At 39.5% G+C, this 17,691-nt stretch overlaps 1 protein-coding gene across 1 annotated transcript in view; it reads left to right on the plus strand.

The window, feature by feature from the left end:
- ADGRV1 (adhesion G protein-coupled receptor V1) overlaps positions 1 to 17,013 on the plus strand; it is a 522,964-nt gene extending 505,951 nt beyond the window's left edge. Inside the window, exons 88-90 of the mRNA XM_055312783.1 lie at positions 4,534 to 4,725; positions 7,559 to 7,736; positions 16,553 to 17,013. Coding sequence (XP_055168758.1) covers positions 4,534 to 4,725; positions 7,559 to 7,736; positions 16,553 to 16,671 — 489 coding nt within the window. The 3' untranslated portion in view covers positions 16,672 to 17,013. The remainder of the gene's footprint in view (positions 1 to 4,533; positions 4,726 to 7,558; positions 7,737 to 16,552) is intronic.
- Positions 17,014 to 17,691: the final 678 nt, after the last annotated feature.

Raw genomic sequence — 17,691 nt, forward strand, 5'->3', positions numbered from 1 at the left:
TTTTTTGTGTGTGTGTTTGATAATGTCAAATGCTATATTGGCTGGGTATAATATTCTTGGACAACTTTTCCCCTCAGAACTTAATAGATTATTATTCCATTGTCTTTTAACACTAGTAGTCAATGTAAAGAAGTCTGAAGCTAGTCTAAAATTTGCCATTTATTAAGAGATTGGCCTTTTTTTCTACTCGAATATCTTAAAGTGTAAAACTTAGTAAGGCTATAGTTTGGTATTAAGGAACCTGTATCAAAATTTCTCTGGTACATGGTATTATACTTCAAGCTGCAGATTCATTTGCATTTTTTCCTTTTTTAGGAAACTGTTCTTATATTAACATTATGGATTTTTATTCATCTTCAGTGACATTCACTGGATTCCTTAATTCAGGGACAGCAGTGAACAATTTTTGAGTATTTTTTTACCTGTCAGCCTCTTTAATTCCTTTAATCTCTTTTTCACCTGAATTCACTGGAATTTTATATTAGCAAAATCTCTTTGTTTTCAAATTCTCTGAATCATGATATACCTTATTCATAGTTAATTCCAACTACTGACAGCATAGTTAGTTGTTCAACTTTTGTGGCATACAGTGAGATGTGTGGTGTCTGTATGATCAATTGCTCATTGCCTATAGAACTCTAGCTTTGTATTCCTCAGATGTTTAAGTGGTGGCCCCACTATAATCTTTACATTTTAGTATCTAGACTGATGGCAGATTAGACACCATCACCTACATATTTTTATCATGTATTGTTGGTCAAAACTCGTCACCAGAAACTGAAATAAGTATGAGAGGTCATGCAGAGACAGTATGTCAGGTTGTCAACACACTTAGCTCAGGATTGCTGAGAGCTCTTGTTGGATGGGTGTACTGGTGGAGGATACAGTGTGAAGTCTGTCACACGAACTCCAATTTGCTGTGAGTGCATGATCACATTCAGAACATGAAAAAATTAGTGAGCTAATGCTTTGCTTTATTTAGCGACAATTTAAAATTAAAGGAATGGGCCTGGGCAGCTGTCTAATGGGTTCATTAAATGTATTTGAGACTTTGACCCCTTTTTTGTAACCTGAAGGAATTATGGGTTGAGAAAGACAAGGACCAGGAGGATAGCTGACTGAGAGCTTGCATGACTGATAGTTTAAATACCTGGATTCTGCTCTCCTCTGTGATCTTTTTACAAGCCCTGCAAAGACTTCTCCTGTTTGAGGACTGTATCGTGGCCCTTAAAGGGAGACACTCTCAGATTGAAGATGAGTCCTCCCAATTAGTGTGAAGTCCCAGATTTCACTTCCTTCAGGGGCAGGCAGCTTAATCAACTTCCTGTTTCACTCAGTTCTCTGCCTCTACTTCTCTGTCAAATATGTAAAATCGTAGTGTTGATTCTTTCCTACTTCACCTGGACCTGATAGAAATTATTGAGGAGCGCCTGGGTGGCTCAGTCTGTCAAGTGACTGACTAGTGATTTCCACTCAGGTCAAGATCTCAGGGTCCTGAGATCAAGTTCCACCTCTGCTCAAGCACCGCAGGGAGTCTGCTTGAGATTCTTACCCTCTGCTCTTCCTTTCGCTTGCACGTAGGCTCTATATCTCTCTCTCAAATAAATAAATAAATCTTAAAAAAAAGTTATTGAGGTAAGCAGCCAAAATTTCCTGCACATTATTTTGCTCTTTGAAGATGTTAAGAGCAATTATTAACTCTTTTGGACACTATGAACTCATTTGTGTCTCACTCAATGTTTGCTAATAAGTTTAAATTCCTGAATCAAAAAATATTTTTTTTTTTTAGTTGGCCATAGGGGCACCTGTGTGGCTCAGTGGTTGTTTGCTTTCAGCTCAGGTCATAATCCTGGGGTCCTGGGACTGAATCCCACATTGGGCTCCCCACAGGGAGCCTGCTTCTCCCTCTGCCTGTGTCCCTCCCTCTCTCTGTGTGTCTCTCATAAATAAATAAATGAAATCTTAAAAAAAAATTGGCCATAGTGGGTATGGTTCATCCAGCTATGATCTAACTAAAGACTTTGGAAGCATTTTTCATCTTTGCAGTAGGAGATCCAACAAAATAAAACAGCAATGCCCAGAAAGAATTCCACTCGGTCAGCCTTCCCTAAGTAAGGAATAGGTACAACAAGTGGATTCTATAGGTCCTGCTGCTAAAAGAATTTTTTAAAAAATTAACCCATTATTTTGTAAGAGCTTGTTGTCTTTATGAGCAGCTTGAGAGGAGGAATCAGATGTTTTCTCTTTGCATTTCAGTGCTTGGCCTGGCACATAGTGGGTGGTCAGAATATTGGATTGAATACTTGAGATTCTAGATTCTCTCTTAAATTATTTTACAGACCAGCATACTAGGGAGAGCCTGAGATTTAACGTGCAGCGTTTGAAAAGGGACTTGTTTTTAGAAATCTCCACAGCTGAGTACTTTGGATTATGAAGGTCTCTTTTCTATATTTGCCCGACCTGGCTGGACACAGGCATATGTTGCATAATCTGCATTTAACCATTTTTTTCTTTCCATTTTAGCAGTGTTTATGTTTCCTGAGGTACATCTGAAAGATCCCAAGTATTTACTGTATATGTAAATATTCTTTTAAGAAAAAAAAAGAAAACACATGTAGTTTTCACATGCAAGTTATTTTCAGCAGGCAGTTCCTTTCCTGCAGCACAAAAGGCTAGATATAAAAACAAACAAGAGGGAATGTGCTTTTTTAACAAATGGGTCCTTAGAGATGGGTTTTAAAACATGGTTTTTGTTTCCTGATCTAGCTTTTACCCTATCACTTTGTAACACTTAGAGAAATCCTGAAATAAATCAGTGACATTCTCACAGTTTTAAGGCTGACAGTTTAATTTTTTTCCTGTTTTGTCTATTGCTGTGGCCAATGTAATTAGGTCATACCCATGTGAAAAATTACTTGTACGAGAAAAATTTTGGATGTGTATGTGTGTTTTCAGGAAGATTTGTTTCTGCTAACATTCACATCATCGTTTGCATATGAAACTAATTCGCTGATCTTACATAATTTAAAATATTAATGTTGAGTTAAAAAAACACAACCCTAATTCAAAAGGAAAAAAGTTTCTATTACTAATTTTATATTGTGGTAAGAGTAATTATATTTTAAAATATTTTTAGCAGACAGACCACTGATTTTAAAACATATTTGTTAATTATATACATTGGACGCCAACTCTGGAAGGAGTCATTCTAGCAGAAAGTGGAGAAAGACCTAATTTCTGGTAGTAGTCTTAGAAATGGCAACAGAGCTCGCATACTAGCATGCCCAACTCGCAGACTGTTCTTTAATTTCATTTTACATTAAAAATTCGTTGTAATTCTTATGCCTTTAATATTTTAGTAGCCTTTTTATTTATACCAACAGATTAAAATTTCAAGCCCACAAGCATATTACTTGCTTTATTGCTTCCATACTCCTAGAAATGTCATGAACCATGGGAGAATGCAAATGTCACCAAATGAAGATACTTATTTGTGTCTTATGGAAAATGTTAACATTAACTCGTTTTCTTCTTTTAATAAGCTGAATGTCTTGCTTTCACTTCTGTGGATTAATATAAGAATTTTATTAACTATTCTTACTTGCTTCCAAAACTTAAACACCAGGATTAACAGATACAAAAGCCACAGTTTAACTTATTTTATTGGCTGAGTGTAAAGGTCAAAATTACCAAGCATTATAGAAGTACCATTAGAAGTATACAGTAGACCCCTTGTAGAAATCATGAAGAACAGCCAGTGTAGGCCATGTCTGGAACACAAATACAAAATTTGAGTTGCTCCCAGTGAAGGAAGCAGAGCAATTGTCAAGAGTTTGACCGGGTTGAGAAAGAATTTAAAGGGCCAGCAGATCTATCAGCGCTCACAAGATAGCTTTGTTGTCTCCTGTAACATTTGCTGAGAAATAAGGCACGCTAAATATTAAGCAATTCCCCAGAATTCCTCTGAGTCCCTACCCAGTGATTCTGTTTTCAAATGAAATAGTTGGTGAGCTAAACAAAATGGGAAGGCTCAATTAGTGCTGCCCTTCTGGAAGTCTACAAGGTGATTGGAGCGCTAGTACCTCATTTCAACCTTTTTGCTACAAAAAAAAAAAAAATGAGAATAAATGAGATCGACAGGAAAAGAGTGGTTTTTTGAGAGGCAAGAGGTTTGCTTTCTAAAACAAGAGCTACACGGCTAATCAGATATTACTTCTGAAGTTCTGTTTTCATGTCTTAGTAGTGCTGGATTTCAGAGTCGCTTGTGTTCTAATCAAGAAAAATATGATTTTTTAGGGAGAGGGCAGTTTCCCCAAATAAACCGAATCCCTTTTTTTTTTTTTTTTTTGTGACATTCAGAAATTTACAGGGCCTCTTGCTCGGCTTGTAATATGTTCTGTAATTCCCTGCTTTAGGTAGAATTTGGAGAACGCTTGTAGAAAATTGACTGTGCTTACAAATTACAACCACCTTTATTTTTCAGCTGCGGAAGCCGGACTTCCTTTAACAAGCTGGTGTTATTTTCTTTTGCAGGGACTTTATGTTTTTGTGGTTTATTTCATTCTACACAACCAGACGTGTTGCCCTATGAAAGCCAGCTACACAGTGGAAATGAATGGGCACCCAGGCCCCAGCACAGCCTTCTTCACACCGGGGAGCGGCATGCCTCCAGCTGGAGGGGAAATCAGCAAGTCCACCCAGAATCTCATCAGTGCTATGGAGGAGGTGCCTGCCCTCGCCCTTGCTCTTGCACTTGCTCATGCTGTCCCCTCCCTCCCCTCCCCTCCCCTCTCTCCCCTTCTCTAACCCCCTCACCAAGAGTGACAGTTAGAAGGCACTATGTGACTTTCAAACCCCTTTCCTACCAATAGCCTCTGATCTATGGTATTTGATTGGCTTATTACTCTGGTATCATGCCTGTTATCTAATTCTTTTTGTTCCCTCTCCTGTGAGCTGTACTAACCAGCAGTTTGTACTGGGAAGTCAGTGCAAAATTTGTCATCACTTTCTTCAGAATCTTCCTAATTTAACGTGGCAGTGACTGAATCTGCTTCGGAAATGGTTTTTTTAAATACTGTGTTCTTCCTAAAAATACTGTCTCAGCTCTCTTTCTTCAGTCATCCCAGCTCATTACTTTGATCCCAACAAACACTCAGTGAAAAGAAAATAGGCTAAAACTCCCTTTAATTTAAATACCCAAAAATATTTTAGGACAAGAGCTTGGAAGAAGGCTTCAGCAGCACTACTAGGAAATCTATCTGGGACGTCCTCTGCGAGATCCACCTCCCATTGTCCTCTGCATTCTGTCCATCTCGTTTTGCTTTCCTGCGTCTAAATCATATTGCCACCAACCTGTCAGCAATGCTACCCATAGCCCTGGGACCACCACTCAGATTTTAAAACCTACCTGAAGACATTTGTCCAGTCAGTGATGGTATGCAGGTCCCTGGCCAGTTCTTTAATGCCTCAGGCGTGCTTGCTTATACCATTCCTTACATAGCTCATATTCCCTCTCTGTATTAAAGAGCCAAGGGGCGTGGGGGGGCATCTGGGTGGCTCAGTGGTTGAACATGTGCCTTCGGGCTCAGGGCATGATCCTGGGGTCCTGGGATCCAGTCCCGCATTGGAGTCCCTCCATGGAGCCTGCTTGTCCCTCTGCCTATGTCTCTGCCTCTCTCTGTGTGTGTCTCTCATGATAAATAAATAAAATCTTTGAAAATAAATAAAGAGCCAAGGGGAGGGGCGCCTAAGGGGCTCAGTTGGTTAAGTTTCCAACTCTTGATTTCCCTTCAGGTCATGATCTCAGGGTGGTGAGATTAAGCCCTGAATCAGGCTCCCCGCTGAGCACAGAGCCTCCTTAAGATTCTTTCTCCCCCCTCTCCCTCTGCCCTTCCCTCTTCCCTCTCTAAAAAAAAAAAAAAAATAGAAATAAAAAAATAAGGAGCCAAAGGGAATAGTACTTGTGTTTGCATCCTGAAAAATGGCAGGCAGCTAAAGTGCATCTGTCCATAAGTTAATGGCTTATAGATAGATAAGTAGGTAAAGAGGTAGGTGGGTAGAGAGATAGATAATCTATCTGCTCAGTGATTATTTTTTGTCTTCCATATTAATGTAAAAAGGAGTTTTATTCATGTCAGGTTAAAATTAAGGTTAAGTGATCACAAGTCAAGTACAATATTTAAGAATTTAGTTTTTAGTACCCTTAAATGTTTGGAAATATAACACCATTTCTATATCCCCAAAGTTCTTAAAATGGAACTTTTTTCACATCATATTTGATACCAATAGAAATAGATCTTTTTGGAATGAGAATTAAAAAAAATTTTTTTTGTCCTTTTGATTGTGTACCCAATGTAGCATTTGTCTACATCTGACCTATACAAAACAATAGCCATTAGCCATGTGTGGTTACTTAAATTCAAACTCAGTAAAATTAAAGAGCATTAAAAATTCAGTTCATCACTCACCCTGGCCACATTCAAGTGCTCAATAGCCACATGGGTTCGGTAGCTGCCATAATGGAGAACGCAGATTTAAATATTTGTGTTGTCACAGAAAGCTCTGTTGTGCAGTGCTGGTCTAGATGTTCACCTTTTTACTGAAATATTTTAAGTTTTAATCTTCTCTCACATGATCTCTACAGTCCTCAGGTCACTTTTCTCAATACAAGGCATCCCTGCAGTCTCTCAGAATACCTTCTGTTGGGAGGGAGCAGCTGTGACAGTTTAATTCCACTTGAATGTGTATGTGGGGTGTTGCATGATGCCATACCCTTAAGTGTGCTCGACATTCCTCAGAGGCTTAAAATTGGCCTTGATCCAGCTGTCGATGAAGGACTGTCAGAGACATTCTAGGAAGCCCTGCAGAGAAGGGAAGGCATGAGGAAAGGAAGGATTAAGGGATTGGTTATCAGTGATCTTGAGGGATGTGGATATATTTAATCATTCCAGGTGAGAACTATCTTTTTAATCATTTGATCCAAGGATTATGTGAATACTTTATAACTGGAAATTTCACTCCCCTTCCCCTCTTTTGTCCACCAAGCCCCATCCCTCCCTTCCAATTCTTAAATTCTTAGCAGTTTTCTTTTTATACATCCTACAAAAACATAAAACATGTTGTTTGGGTTAAAAAATAATTTTCTTTCGATGCATAACGGCATAGAGATCTATAAGTAATTTTTTTTAACATTTTATTTATTCATGAGAGACAGAGGGAAAGGTAGAGGCACAAGCAGAGGGAGAAGCAGGCTCCCTGCGGGGACCCTGATGTGAGACTTGATCCCAAGACCTGGGGAGGACCTGAGCCAAAGGCAGACACGCAACCACTGAGCCAGCGAGGTGCCCCTATAAGTAATTCTAATAGAGAAATTGTTTAGGATCACCAAATTGAGTTCTCTCTAAGGACCAAAGGTAAAATTAAAGACAGATCTCTAAACAGTTCAGCAGTCCCTTCGCTTGGCCCCTGTAATGAGAATGTGGAGCTAAATTAAATATCAGAGTAAATATGTATGTATTGATATTATGATTTCCTTTTCTCACTACTCTCCCCCAAAAAGGTGCCCCCTGACTGGGAGAGAGGATCCTTCCAGCAAGCCAGTCAGGCCAGCCCTGACTTGAAGCCAAGTCCACAGAATGGCGCCACGTTCCCTTCCTCCGGAGGATATGGCCAAGGGTCACTAATAGCCGATGAAGAGTCCCAGGAGTTTGATGACTTGATATTTGCATTAAAAACTGGTATGTATGAAAAAAAAATCCTGGTATGTATGAACCCACAAACCACATTAGAAATAGGCACTCTTGCTGTGCTACAACTTGTATCTTCTTCCCATGAAATTGCAGAAGCACAGTCAGTCACCCCTTAGCACATCCTGATTCTCATGACCCAGCAAACTTTAGGATATTTTGTTCTTGGCACCAAATATAACACAACCTAAAAATAATTTACAATTTGCTCTTAAGAAAAAGGCATATTCCGACTAAATGTAAATATCTCTGTCCTGGAATCCTGATATAACACCAAGATACCACTGAGACAAATTTAATATTGTAAAGACAATCTGGTGGGGATCTCACCCAGAGAATTTTGCCTCTGACCTGCCAAAGACACCTGGAGTGTCTCTGAAGCAAAAAATGTCAAAGGCAATGTCAAAGGCAAGATAATGGGCCACATATAGTTCTACTGCTTTCCAAGCACCATCATGTATCATATTTCATTGGTTCCTCCTACATGTTCAACCCCACTCAACCTGTGACCCTAATGGATGGTTGTTCTCAAATCAAATATGCAGGATGTTTTCTTAATTTTTTTTTATTAACTAAACTACTCCTGAATGTGGGGCTCAAACTTATAACACTGAGATCAAAAATTGCGTGCTCTACCAACTGAGCCTGCCAGGCACCCCTGCAGTTTTTTTTTCTTTTATTCTTTCCCTCAGAAAAAACTCAAACTGCCACTGTTATAAAAATTACAGGGCAGTCCGGGTGGCTCAGTTGTTTAGTGCCACCCTCAGCCCAGGGCACGATCTTGGAGACCTGGGATCAAATCCCCCATTGGGCTCCCTGCATGGAGCCTGCTTCTCCCTCTGCCTGTGTCTCTGCCTCTCTCTCTCTTTCTCTCTCTCTCTGAGTGTCTCTCATGAATGAGTAAATTTTAAAAATATATATTTAAAAAAATTTCAGTGAACTCTTCATTTCTAGATGTACAAGCAAGAAGATATGTCCTTACTCAGATGAACCTATTAAGATAATTATTCAAAGTGCATTTTACTGTATATCCCCTATATTAAGAATAGTGCCTGGTTCCAGAGTGGCCAGGTGGAACACCTCTGTGACCCTTAATTTGTTTATTTATTATTATTTAATTTTTTTTAAAAAAAGAAAAGAAAAAAAAGAATAGTGCTTGGCACTTGGTAAAACTTTTGTAGATATCATTGGAAAATGAATGAATGAATGAATGAATGAATGAAAAGAAATTTAGAGTTTGCTTGGTGGAATAGACAGTCACACAAACATGACATAAAGAAGAGTAAGTAAGTAGTGAAACAAGTTACTAATTATTCAAAAGATCAAGGAAATTTTTTTGAACTCTCTCAGTTGATTCTTGAAAAATATGTGGTTTTAAATAGGTAGAGAGTGGACAAAAGGCATTGCAGACTGAGGGAGTAGGATCAGCTGAAGTCCAGGGCTTACAGGTGCGTGGCCTACAGGTACTTGGGGAGAAGCAACCCTGTAGCGTGGCTGGGGTGAAAGGGGAGTGCAAGCCAGGCAGCAGGAGAAAGACCCACAAGGTAATTTACCTGCATTGTTACTGACTTACTGTAGTCCCCCAACTGGGTTTTAGTGAACAACCTCCTTGAGATATTTATAGTCATCCTCAATGGGAGGATCCTCTGACTGAGTATATTTGGGAAATTGCAAGGATTCACAATTCACATTAGCATTTAGCAGCTCTGAAAAGTCCTAGAGTAAAGAAACCCACTTCACTTAATTTAACCTGGTGTTTCCGGAACACATTTAGTAATAGATTCATTTTGTGGGAGCAGAACACTTGCTGGTATTTTACATAACATTAAAATGCTGTTCAGAAGCCATGCTAAGGAGTGGGATTTTTATAGAACCTAGTGAGCCATGGAGGTTTTTGAGGAGAGGAATGGCATGTTCCCACTGGTTTTTGAGGCAAAATAACTCTTACAAAAGTATGAGGAATAAATTTAGAAGCAAAACCAGAAAGGCTGGGAGATTATTATAATTGTCCAAGGGAATGAGATTTGGGCCTCAGATCTGGGGAGTGGAAATGAGAAAGAGAGGATGAACACAAGAGGAAGGCTGAGGGAACACTGAGAGGACAGTCCCCAAAGGCTCCTGCTTCTCACTTTGGTGGCTGAGGAATTGTATAAGGAGCATGTATTCATTTGTTTTAGGGGGAAACTGATGAGTTCAGATTTGGAAGTATTGGTTATTAGTCCTGGGGGTCTTAAATATTCAGGGTTGAAGGATCTTAGCCGAGGGTGCAGGCTGGAGGTATTTCTTTGACATGTATCCATGTAGAGACTACATTCAACACTGTGGGAATAGACAAGTTTGATCTTGGGAGAGTGAAGGAGAGAGATAAGAAAAGGGAAGAGAAGAGGAAGGGAGAGGAGACAAAGGAAGGGCAATGAGAAGAGCATCCTGAATAATATCTCTAAAGAGTGAATAGGGGCAACCTGGGTGGCTCAGTTGGTTAAGTGTCCTTAAGTGTCAGTTAAGTGTCAGTCGATTTTAGCTCAGGTCATGATGTCAGGGTCCTGAGACCAAGCCTGGTGTTGGGCTCTGTACTCAGTGCAGTCTGCTTGAAATTCTCTATCTCCTCCACTCCCATCCCCCCACCCTTGCACTCCACACTAGCTCTCTTGCTCTCACTCTCTCTCTCTGGAACATAAATTTAAAAAAAAAAAAAAATGAGTGAATAGAAGAGGATCCCACAGAGGAAACTGCAGCATGGTGAGAAAGAAGTAAAGAGAGAAGTTTCATGAAGGAGGGAATGAACAGCTGTCTAAAATGCTCACTAGCAGGACTAAAATGGGTCTTTCAGATTACTAGCAATTCTCAGGGACAATTATGTCCCCAGCACTACAAAGTTGATGTTGTGACACTGGAAACATAAAATGAATTCTTGCAGCATAATTAAATTAGATGTGGGTCCTATATATATCGCAAGTATTAAATGCATCTAGTTCAGGAATGTATGGAATGACTTGCTTACTTATAGATGAGTTTAGCATTCCTTGGAACTCACTAAACTCGTTAGTAAATAAATACTTTAAAAGACCGAAATAAGAGTCTCTAGCATTGGTTCCCTCTATTTTTAGAAAAGGTACTATAATAATCAAGCACCACCCCCAAGACACTTCATCATAGGATATGGGCAAATCAAAGGAGCAAGTCTACGTGCCATTCCATTTACAGCTGAATTTAGAGTTAACACATAGGCCTAGATTTGGCCCAACAGAGGGTTTTGTTTGATTGTCATGGCATTTTAACATTTTTTAAGCCCAAATTTTAAAATTCAGAGATATTCCAGCGTACCTCTCAGTCTCAGTAGTGGATCATGTGACACTTGATCTTGGGCTTGTGAGTTAGGGCCCCACACTGGGTGTAGAGATTACTTAAAAAAAAAAAAAAAAAAAAAAAAAAAAAAACAGAGATAGCCCATAAAAGCCCAGAATTTCTTTAAAAAATAAAATTCTAGCAACAAAGTGCTTAAAATCTAGGCAATCTTAAAATCTCTTGATTGGAATTGAGTAATGGCCATCCCTTTAGACAGCACATGAGCTCTTTGATTTGTCCAGTGCTCATCAGACCTGTGTCACTGGTTTATGCTGGCCGACCTAACATTTGGGTTTGCAAACCTTGATCTATTACCAGTCCACTTTAACCATGGGCACTCCAAGTCTAGTACTGGGAACAGTGGGTCTTCCAAGTCTTTTCATGTAAACTCTTAAACAACTTTGGAAAGCTATGTAACCCTTTGCATATATTTAATAAACATCTAAGGATTTTCATCATAAGTTTAAATAGTTTCAAATAATGTGATTTCCATTGTACTATAGATTTTAGTGTTTAAAAATGAAAATTTCACATTATTGTTTTAAACTAATTCAGAGCAATCTAAGTACCATAGCAATTTGATACACACTGTTATTACTTTTTTTCTTTTAGATATTTATTTATTTATTTGAGAGAGAGAGAGAGTGCAGGGGAAGGGTCAGAGGGAGAGGGAGAAAAAGAATCTAAAGCAGACACTGAGCTCAGCATAGAGCCTGACTCAGGGCTTGATCCCAAAATCTTGAGATCATGACCTGAGCTGACATTGAGAGTCAGACACCTAACTGACCCACACACCACATATTCATTTCATTTTTAAAATATAGGAGTGGGCTTTTCTCTTACAAGCTTATGGGCTTTTCTGCCTTCAGCTCAGGACGTGATCCAGGGTCCTGGGGTTGAGTCCCACATCGGGCTCCCTGCATGGAGCCTGCTTCTCTCTCTGCCTATGTCTCTGCCTCTCTTTCTGTGTCTCTCATGAATAAATAAATGCAATCTTTTAAAAATAAATAAATATATGCATACATAGAATCTTTAAAAATAATAATAAAATAAAATATTAAGTGTTCTTACAAATAATTATCAAAAACTCTTCAGTAGAGTGCACATGGGAGTGCTCAGCTGGCTCACCTGGAGGAACATGCAGCTCTTGATCTCAAGCTCATGAGTTAAACCCCCACATTGGATATAGAGATTACTTAAATAAATAAATAAACTTTTTCTTTTTTAAGTGCACATAGAAGCTAAAGATCTAGGAGTACATTTTCTTTAAGCTGTCCTTCTCACGCCACCCTGGACCCTTTGAAAAACCTTCATGTACCACAAGTTAAAGGAATCCCATTGCTTCAGACACTTTATAAAGGAATTCAGAGGCACTGACCAGAAGCATTGTATAGTATTAGATTTTGAGGTGGGACAGCCAGCTCAGTGGCCAGATTTTTATGTTGATCCAAAGCTGACAAGATTCTAGAATATGTCAAGTTTGGAGCATATTGAGCTTAGAAACAAGATTTCCTTCACAGAAGGCCTCTTCCAGAAAGACTAATCTGATTCCCTATCAGTCTTCATCCCTTAGCTTCCTGGTTTTACCTCAGGCCAAGGACATAAATGTCATGGTAAACATTTCTTTATTGGAAACTTCAAATGATTTCTTTTTCAGTCAGAAGAAAATAAATGACAAGTCCTTGAATAGAAATGAAAACATTCAGAATCAAGGCCTAAATACTCAAATTCCTCTAAGAACTCATTAATAAATTTCTCTTTCAGATAGATCACATAAAACCACAATGACTTATTTAACTTCAAAAACTTCTAGAGACCAGTGTGCTAAATAAAGTTAAATGGGCATCAAAGTGGAGGAGCAAAATTTGGAAAGATTTTTTTTTTTCCTTCAGAAAAAGGTTGAAGGAGAATGACCTTTGTATCACTGTCACATTTGAAAAATGTGTAGAAAATAGGATGGGCCGTGGGATCAGAGAGCCCTGCCTTGGCATTCTAGTTCTGTAATGTACTATCTATGTGATTTTCAGCAAGGGACTCAAGGTTTCAGTTTCCTCATTTAGCAAATAAGAGTTATTATAATTAGCTTATAAATTTTCATGGAGGTTAGAGATTGTTAATGTGAAGAATCTATCACTATCTGACCAATTTGAAGTTCAGTAGCCCATTTGAAATGTTCATCATGTATTCCAGAACACCTGGGTGTTCGTTGCACCATGGCTATAAGTGAGGTAGGAATGGCATTGGGGGTGAGCCAAGAAGGTAAGCAATGTATTCTATAGATGAGGTTGCCTACTCAAAGCCTAGAGGACAAGGAAGCAACACAGTAAGAACTGCCACCACAAGAGGCAGTGTGGTATAGAAGAAAACACCTTACATTTGGGGTTGAAAGACCATTGGATATCTGCATTCTGTGACTTCCCTGCTGTGTGACCTAGAAACTCACTGAACACCTTTGATCCCCAGGCGATCCCTGCATCTATGAAACAGGACTAATAATCATCCCTTTCCTAACTAAAGCGTGTTGAAATATCGAACAAAGGAGAGGCACTAGATGAATATAAAATATTACTTCTAGTTCCTGTGTTCCTCACTGTCTGCTCAGTAGGCTTCCACTACAGAACACTCTAGTGTGCTTTGTCAAGATTGTGGGCAAACACTTCCGTATTCCTAATGAGATTTGGAGCAGGCAGGCAGAGTCATTGGGAGTTGATACTAGTTCATTCATTAAGCCCCACTCTGCCCTGATGGTATTCGTGGTGCCCTCTCTTCTTCTCTGTAGTTGATCCCATATTGGTCAACTTTGTTATGTAGCCCTTTTGTTCCTCCTCACCTAGATTAAGCTGCTATGGTCCTCGGGGTCCCAGTTACCTTCTCCTTATACAGTGGCCAGTGTCTTCCTAAGCTACTGAGTTTCTTCCAAGTGGGACAGCTCCCCTGTTCCCTGGGCAGAGAAGAAGCATGGGCCTTTGGCCCTTTTAAAGCATAGCAGCAGATTCAAATGTTATCAACCAAAAACCATAAATGATTCAAGAGGGCTAAGTAAAAACAGGGGCAAACAGAGGGTAGCTCCAGATCTGTGCTTTTGTCAAAATATTGTCATTGGGAACATTCTAGTTCTTAACCAGAGGAAAGAGTTCATGGGTGTTTGTCACACATTTTGCTCTGTGACTTACATACATTATCTGGGGGATACCATATAATTTATTATCCAAACCAGGAAAGTTTAAGAGAATAAAGGGGATGTGATTCTGGTATAAACTAGGGTTTTTCTTTTCAAATACTGTATCCCTCACCTCCTTGTTTTGAAAGAAGGTTAAAGAACTATCTGCAGGAGGGTATGAAAATGGGCTTTGGTGAATGGGCAGGAGGAAAAGACCCTCAGGCTGGAATTAATGTGGCATGTGCAGGACCAGACAGGAGATCTGATCACTTTGAGAAAGCTTTCCAACAGGTACGGGCTGAAATCTATTTAATAGGGTAGAGCCAGATTAGGAAGTATCCTGAAAGCCAATGCCAGACTTGATGCAGTTGGCGATAGGAACTGATTGTTCCTGGGAAGGAGAGGGCAGTGGAATGCGGAATGGATCAGAGGAACAGAACGGGCAAAAAGGCTGAAAGAGACATTGGTAAGAACTAGAATGCAGAGCATGGTTAATTAATACATTCAGCAAACATTTATTGAACACCCACAGTGTGCAGAGCACGGTCCTATGAACTAGAAGATAGAAAGATATGAGGGGCATGATGCAATGAGGGAGTCAGACATGATGAAAGAGAATCATCATGTTTCTGTGGATGGCAGTGGTGACAGCTGAATTGATACTGACAGAAAGAATGGAGGCAGCCAAATTAAGGAGGTGGGGGGGTAAGAGCATGTTGGACAGAGGTGGAAATAGTAGTGAGATGTCAAGCTAGTGAGCAAGCAGGGGTCAAGCGGATGGTGTGGGCCTTGAAGCAGGGCTGAAGACAAGGTCTCCTGTGGTGACCGGAAGGAAAAGATTCAGGAGGAAGCACAAGAGCTCTCTGGGGGAGCCAACAAATCAGAGGATGAGATGGGCAACTGCAGTGTCCCAGAAGCAAAGACTGGAGGTGGGGTTCCAACAGCAGCCTTTTGCTGAGACATTGGAAAAGGCAAACCCAGAAGAGGGAGGGCTCAGCTGCAAAAAGGCAGTGTGTGGGGGGGGGCGGGGGGGATGCTTCCTGCTTCCATCCCCAAATAAGTTAAGAACCTAATCCACCATCTTCCCACACCTACCGAATCTCCAGAACTGTCTTTTCTGTATCTCAAACAGAAAGGGAAGTCACAGCCACCCAGCAACTGGGTTTTCAGTCTTCTTCTTGTTTGTAGAGTCTAGTGCCCAGCGGAGGGGGAGGAGTGGGAGCCGTAATCTCTTGTGATTCAACCCAGCAGCACACCCCGTGACCACATCCCCATTCTGTGTATGTGTGTGTGTGTGTTTGTGTGTGTGTGCGCGCACAAGCGTGAGAAAGAGAAAGAGAACATGAGTTCATGGTCCTCTGCACATTAGAGAAGAAAAGAACGAGGCATTACTCTGGCACAGTGTTAAATTCTCTGAATTATTCTGAGTTGTAAAAAGAGTGGTGAATAGTGGAAGTTCCTCAAAACAGAGATTCTGGGCGCTATCTGTAATTAACAGCTAGCCTTGTGGGATTTGTGTATGGATCTGTTTTGGTACCGTGTTACACAATTATTTTTATCTTGGGATCAGATCTCAGTCGTTCAGAGCCAGTGTCTTCTGGGGGCTGATATGATAGCATGTGTTGTCAATACATGTCTTTCTTCTCAGATCACTGCCCACACTGGGTCTCAGCGGAAGGACCCATTAGGTTCAGTACACGTGGGGTTAGAGGTTTGGTTTTCTAACTATAAACCCTATCCTCCTGCTGAAAACTACTTGTTGTGTTTTTGTTTTTTTTTTTAATAAGCTCCCAGTGGAGAAATGCAGTTCTTGGGAGTAAGTTACACATGTCAACCATGTGGAAACAGAAAAGGTTGAGAACCTAGACTTGTGTCTTTAGAAATCACTTTTTACTTAAAAAACTACCAAAAGGAATTTTAATACAGGCTTATAATTGTTAGGTTTAATAATATTTAGTCAAGGAGCACCTGGCAGACTCGGTCGGTAGAGCATGCAACTCTTGATCTCAGGATGGTGAGTAAACGCCCCACTTTGGGTGTAGAACCTACTTTAAAAAAAAATGATAATGATGATATGTATTCGAAATGTATAGCTCACTATATACCAATATAATAGAAATAACCGTGTGTCAACTTGATGTAACTTGATTCTTAATTCACTGCACTAATGATTGGGAATTTTGTGTTGATTCTTTTTCCTCTCTCCCTCTGCCTGTGTGTGTCTCTGCCTCTCTCTGTGTGTCTCTCATGAATAAATAACTAAAATCCTTAAAATTGTATATATATTCTTCTTCTCTTACAGGTGCTGGTCTCAGTGTGAGTGACAATGAATCTGGTCAAGGCAGCCAGGAGGGAGGCACCTTGACTGACTCTCAGATCGTAGAACTCAGGAGGATACCCATTGCCGACACCCACCTCTAGTGCTTCAGTAACAATTAGAATGATGCTTTCCTGTTTGTAATGGCTTTGTGCTAAACTCTGTAACTTTTTTTTTAAACTCTGTAACTTTTATACACACAGCTATATAATAGGAACCTGTGAATTGTACTGGACGATTAACCCCAAGGTGATTGTTTTTTTTGGAATATGAACTACTTACCTGTGTGCAACCTGAAAATTCACTACTATGATGAAAGATGGGATCAGTTTATATCAGTTAATAGTTCACACATATTTCAAGAATATTCATTGTTTTTTAATCATCTGACCTGGCTAACATTGTTTAATAAAAGTAATAAAAATCAATAAAAACAATAGAATCAATGACATCACGCAAGCTCATTATTTACGTGGAAATGTGTATGAGCAAAGAAATGCACTATATCTAGATGAGGTCAAGCCCTCTGTTTCTTCCGGTATTGATACAGGTCATCCAGATTTAAGACTTCACAGCTTCTAAAGGATTTTCATTCCTAAAAAACATAAAATTCGTTGTCTGTTGAAGATTTTTCACCTATGTGTTGATGGGGATACTGCAGTTTGCATAGTCTTTCATAGAAAGTATGTATTTCTGCTCATTATGAAATTAGGGATCTGAACATTTTCCAAAATAAATGTTCTGTTCCCAGTTAAAAATAACCACTACATCAAGCACTTCAAGCACAGCTAAGACAAGAAGCATTCAAACAGTGTAGTTTGTTTAGGAGAAATATTTCTTGGTTTCCACTTTTCAGTCTTTGTCTCAGAATGAAAAATCAGAAAGTCTATCTCAGAACAAACACTGTTGTGTTCATGATGATTTCATTGACTATGGTTCCAGAAAAATCATTAGGAACAGAACACATTTGTCCTAAGGAAGCCTTTGTGACCTTCTGTTTTTGAATTCTTCAGTATTTTTGAGAAAATCAGTGATTTCTCAAGAAAAAAATTAAATAATTATCTAAAAGAAAATTTTGTTTTGTTAATAATTTCCTTTAAAGCCATAAAACATCACAGTGCCCT

The sequence above is a fragment of the Nyctereutes procyonoides genome, unplaced genomic scaffold (assembly GCF_905146905.1).
Source record: "Nyctereutes procyonoides isolate TBG_1078 unplaced genomic scaffold, NYPRO_anot_genome, whole genome shotgun sequence".
NCBI classification, from domain to species: Eukaryota; Metazoa; Chordata; class Mammalia; order Carnivora; family Canidae; genus Nyctereutes; species Nyctereutes procyonoides.